General features: G+C 38.8%; 1 protein-coding gene across 1 annotated transcript; it reads right to left on the reverse strand.

Moving 5' to 3' along the window:
- Window positions 1-243: 243 nt before the first annotated feature.
- YEATS4 (YEATS domain containing 4) lies at window positions 244-5,144 on the reverse strand. The gene is made up of 6 exons (XM_009705466.1): window positions 5,085-5,144; window positions 4,708-4,774; window positions 4,512-4,606; window positions 2,931-3,023; window positions 2,766-2,853; window positions 244-705 (listed from the first exon to the last, which is right to left on the reverse strand). The coding sequence occupies exons 1-6, from the start codon at window positions 5,142-5,144 to the stop codon at window positions 536-538; spliced, it is 573 nt and encodes a 190-aa protein (XP_009703768.1). The 3' UTR covers window positions 244-535.
- Between the last annotated feature and the right edge of the window lie 28 nt (window positions 5,145-5,172).

The following is a 5,172-nucleotide window of genomic DNA, read 5'->3' on the forward strand; positions in this document are numbered from 1 at the left end:
GACTTAAACAACTTGCATACCATTCTCTTTCAACCTCTGCCTTAAATCAGGGTATGCTATTTAAAATTGTTCTTGAAGCCCACAACTGGACAGAGACAAAAAAATATTAAAATAAAACCCCACATATTTTATTTTTAGCTTTAAAGATGCAACTCTAAACAATCAGTAGAAAAAACAAGTAAAAAAAGTAAACAGCATTTTGTAAAATCACATTGAACTAATATAAGACTTAATACAAAGTTCTCACATACCACCTAAAGGCAGTTTAACAAAAAAAAAAAAAAAAAGAAACGTAGTTTGGTTTCCAAGACCCCTTCTATTTGAAATAAATCATTAAGTACCCACAGATTTTAACTATAAAACAAGGATACATTCTTTCTTTTTTCTTCCATTTATGTAGTCGATTGCCACATACTTCAATCATTTGGAAGTGAAATTCACGTAGTCTCAGTTACAGAACTGAAGAGAACACATACAATTCCATGACTGAAGTCCTTCCATTTTCAGAAGAGGCTCTTTATCAAGTGAACACTTGTCACATATCTTTAGACTGATCATCTTCTTCAAGTTTTCTGATTTCATTCTTTAAACAGTTGATGGTTTCACGACTTGCTTTTAGTCTTTCTTTAAGCTCAGCAATTTCAAAACTAGTTTTCTTCTTGGCGGCTTCCAGCTTTTCCCTGGTTTTCACTTCAAGATCTGCAACTGTAGTGGTGATGAAGAAAAATAAATATTTTAAGTACCACAAAAAGTTATAATTTTTTTTCTTTAATTACAACAGTAATTTGGATGGTGCGTGTCCTGAAAAAATCTATTACCATTAGCTTTAGAGATTCGATGATTGTAGTCAAAATGGTATCCAAGTAACAACCTGGAATTAAAAAAGCAAGCTTGTTCTGTGGCCGCATTCAGCCGATCAGTTTTGTGGATGGAGTTACATGATTCACTAAATCATTTTCCAGAGTTTTTTAAAGATTAGCTGGGAAAAAAAAAACTGAGATGGTGACAGCAAATAAATAGGAGATTACAGAGAATTACACGTAATTTATATGGGGTGCCCAGTGACAGGACCAGAAGCAATGGGCACAAACCAAAACATGCGAAGTTCCTCCTGCACATGAGGAAACACTTTTTCACTGTGAGGGTGACCGAGTGCTGGCACAGGTTGCCCAGGGCGGTTGTGGAGTCTCCATCCTTGGAGATATTTCAGAAGCCACCTGGACACAGTCCTGGGCAACCTGTTCTAGGTGGTCCTGCTTGGGCAGGGGGGTTGGACCAGATGAGCTCCAGAGGTCCCTGCCAACCTCAACCCTTCTGCGGTTCCTTTTCCACGCACTGTAACCACTTTCTGTCTCACTGGAGTTTAATTCTACGTATCTAAAAGATTTAGTGGTGCTGCCTTTGCTTTTATGAATATCTGACATTAGGACATCTCAATCTGGCTTATTGAGATGTCCTAATTCTATTTTTTTTTTTAAATTTGTTCATGCACAAGTTTTTGGACAAAGCTGCTAGAGCCCACAAATCCACGGAGGCCATGGATATCCCTTTATATCTCATACATTACATCATTGTAGACAGTGGAAAAAAAAAAGTCGTAATTTTTACCTGCTTCAGTAGCACATTTCAAGGAAATATATATTTAAAAACCCACTAAGAGTTTCTATCTACTCTCAGGAGGAACATCCAGAAATTTTAAGTGAGAAAAGTTTAAATTTGGACAAGACTTTTTTTTATGAAGCATTTTCCACATGTAAACTGTAACAACATGCAATATAACAAAAATCCACCTCAAGACTGGCTAAACTGAGGTAGAAAATACAAGCACCTCACACATTCACACGCCCAAACAGACATAAGGCAAAGGGGAACTCTAACTTTGTAGAGCTTCAAACCCATAACCACTCTTAGCTCTAGGTATTCACTGTCGAAAAATACCTGACATTTGTTGTCAGGAACACGCAGAGAAGCCAAAGGCCAGGTGAGCCGGACTAAGATGGCATTAGAGTTTGTAACTAACAAGCTAGGAGCTGGGCTCAATAAATATTACATTTGCTTTCTGAGAGTAGAAGATAAGAGATGAAATCCAGAAAATCAGAACAGAAATCATCACTAAATGCATTATATTTTATGAATCAATGTATTTTAATTTCACTTCATTTAATTCCCTTAATATTTTGGTTTATATTTAAAGAGAGATTAGATAAAAAGGATGCAAAGTACATTAAGCTATAACAAAGAAGTATGTTGTGAAATGACTCATGGTTAAAGAATGAGGCAGAAGGGAAAAAAGACAGGAAGAGCTGTCAGGCACCACTCTTTACCCCCCAAAGGGCTCCTGCTTTGACCTAAAGTCCATTTCAGTCCATTCCATATTTCAGTACTTAAAGTGTGATCTTTGCTTGCAGTTAATATCCCGATGAGCTGAACAGAACTGTACCACAAATACATTGGTCTTAATTTATTCTCTGTTTTAACTCATTTCAAAGACGTTAAACTAGGCGTAGATTGTGCCATCACTCTTCATACTGAGTAATTCATAATTCTTTTTTATTTTCAGCAAGCATACAGATCAGAAAATCTTAAAAAAGTTTTAAAGTAACTATTAGTATCTTTGCAAAAACTGAAGCTAGTTTAATGCAAAAATATTGATTTTTAGCACCATCCAAATCCAGTGTACTGTTACAGCCCAGAAAAAAAAAACCTAAAAGCAAAACCAACTATTGATTATTTCTAAAATCAGAATATTTTAATTTTCAACTTACACTCTGTTTCATGCTTATAAGCACCTAGCGTTAGTTGACGAGACGTTGTTAACAGCTGCTGCATCATTGCAGTGGGATCTTGAAATATCTAATGATTGAGAAAAATACACGGTATCACTAATACTCTTCAAAATAAAGTGAGGATTACATTAAAAATTTTCATACCATTTCATCATAGAATTCAGAAACGACAGTTTTCTTTCCCAGGATGGCATTGGTATCAGACTGAAAAAGCTTCAGCAAGTGATACAAGGTTACCTATACAAAGACAGAATTTTATTAGCTTGACAAGTGCAGGGAAATACAAATCATCTTCTAGATACAAACAAGCAGTATTTGTTCTTACTAAACAATTGTACAGGTTTTAAAAAATCTTGTAGGAATGCAAAAATAAATGTCATAACTCAGAATTACTCAAATTTAATATTAATGGTTAAAACACACCAACCATCCAAAGGTTTCTTGATACTTTAAAAATGTCTGGGCAAGTGATTCAGGATTGGTGTACAAAAACTCCTAAGAATACCTGCTCTTAAACATTCCCAGGCAGGTGATTTAGTTCAAACCGCCTTTCCCAATGAATCAGTTCGAGAGCACTCTCTGTGACCTTATCATCCCTTCCTGTGAATGAAAAACACTGCGGGGAGCCGGGGGATACTGCGAAGAGCTTTTCACTGAAATTTCTCTTTACAGATTTACTCTTCCATTAGTGCACTGCAAACGGCAGGAGCTGGAGAGGGAGGACAGCCCTCGGTCGAGCCCCAAAGAACCGCTGACCGCTTGGACCACGACCTGGGAAGAAGGGACGCAGCCCACAGTTCTTCCCTTCCGCAAACAGGCCTGGGAACGGTTGTGGAAGAGAGCGGTACCTTACTCCAGGCGGTGCTTCCTGGAAAGGAAGAACGCGACAGGCACCGAAACAGCCTCCCAAGAAGAGCAGCAAAGAAAAAACACCCAACCAACTTGAGGACAGCTTGGTCAAGCTGTGAATGGAATTAGTACGACGAGTCAGGATGCTACCGAGCACGACAGCACAGGAAGCCCTTTCTAGTCTAGTGTCGATTTTCACGTATTCAAGGACAACATAAGATTCAGCTTTCCTCTCATTTAGCAAAAAATGGCTAAAGCAAAAAGATCACTGTAGTTCATGTGACAGAAGGAGCTCAGTCCTTCCAGAAAGAAACATCCCCTTTCCCTAAAATATGGTAATCAAGTTTCCTACCTAAACCTGGATAAATCAACCTGCAAGATACGTCTAAAACACAGAATGAGAAGAAAGAAATTCATTCCAATGCTTTATACAACTAGAGAAGTGTCTTAACCTGGTTTTCTTAGGAAAGAGAGTAATGCTAGCATAGTGCCCTTACTGCCTTTTTACTGATTTTGGCCAAATCTGATAGACCAAAAAAAGAAGAAAAAAAAAAATTATTAAAATATTCAAATATCCTAGACCTAGGAAGCCACATGGAAAAGAAATCCTCGGTATGTGCTCAGCCCAGGTAAGGTGCCACATGCGGTCACCGAGGAGTAAATGTCAGAGGAGCCAAGCGCAGGAAAAGCACTCACGAATGGCAGCAGTAAAGCACAGAAACAGGAAAACGTGGCCAATCATTACATACATTTCCTACAAGAAGAGGCTTTATTGCTTCCATGGCTGATGGGACTTATTTTGAGCAACAATATCCTGCAGCACAGCTCAAGGCCACCGTAACTAATTAAGAGTTGTTAAAAGTTCAGTGTACTTACAGGTCTTTCATTTGGATCAATGAAAAATATCTTAATGATGATTTCAAATTCACCCCAGCCTGTTTCGGTGATTTCGTATGGTGGTTTGGTAACAACTGCAGCAGGAAACACAGAAGTGGTGATACAGGTGATAAAGCCTCAGTGGAACTAATCAACATCCCAGTTCTAGGAACAAATGCCCAAATGGAAAACCCACCTCTTAAAGGATTACCATAGCTTTCATGCAACTTGAATTGAATTTTTTTCACGTAGGCAGACATATCCTAAAATAGAAACATCGTTATTTCTGATTATTTACACGGCGCACCAAACTACTCTTTATTCATCCATCCTACACACCTATCGTTTCTTCTGACATAAACCGAGTATTGATTCCGACTTTAAACACGGTAGGAAAGCAAGACGGTAAATCCAAGAATTAGCACTGGCACACAGGTCTGTCGGTATTTTGTCCCCACGAAGGCTCTCCAGTTTTCCCCTAGCCTGGAAAGGTCACTCCCAAAACATTAAAAGTGCCTTCCCTCTCCTCTTCCTTTCTGAAAACCCCCCAGCCCACGCGTCTCCTCCTCTTACGCCCAAGCACCTTTCTGCACCTTCCTCAAATCCCAGCTTTTTACGACCCGAACTCCCCATTACGGGCCGTGGCTGGGCCCACAGCCCT

Source organism: Cariama cristata, unplaced genomic scaffold, assembly GCF_000690535.1.
Source record: "Cariama cristata isolate BGI_N322 unplaced genomic scaffold, ASM69053v1 scaffold45948, whole genome shotgun sequence".
NCBI classification, from domain to species: Eukaryota; Metazoa; Chordata; class Aves; order Cariamiformes; family Cariamidae; genus Cariama; species Cariama cristata.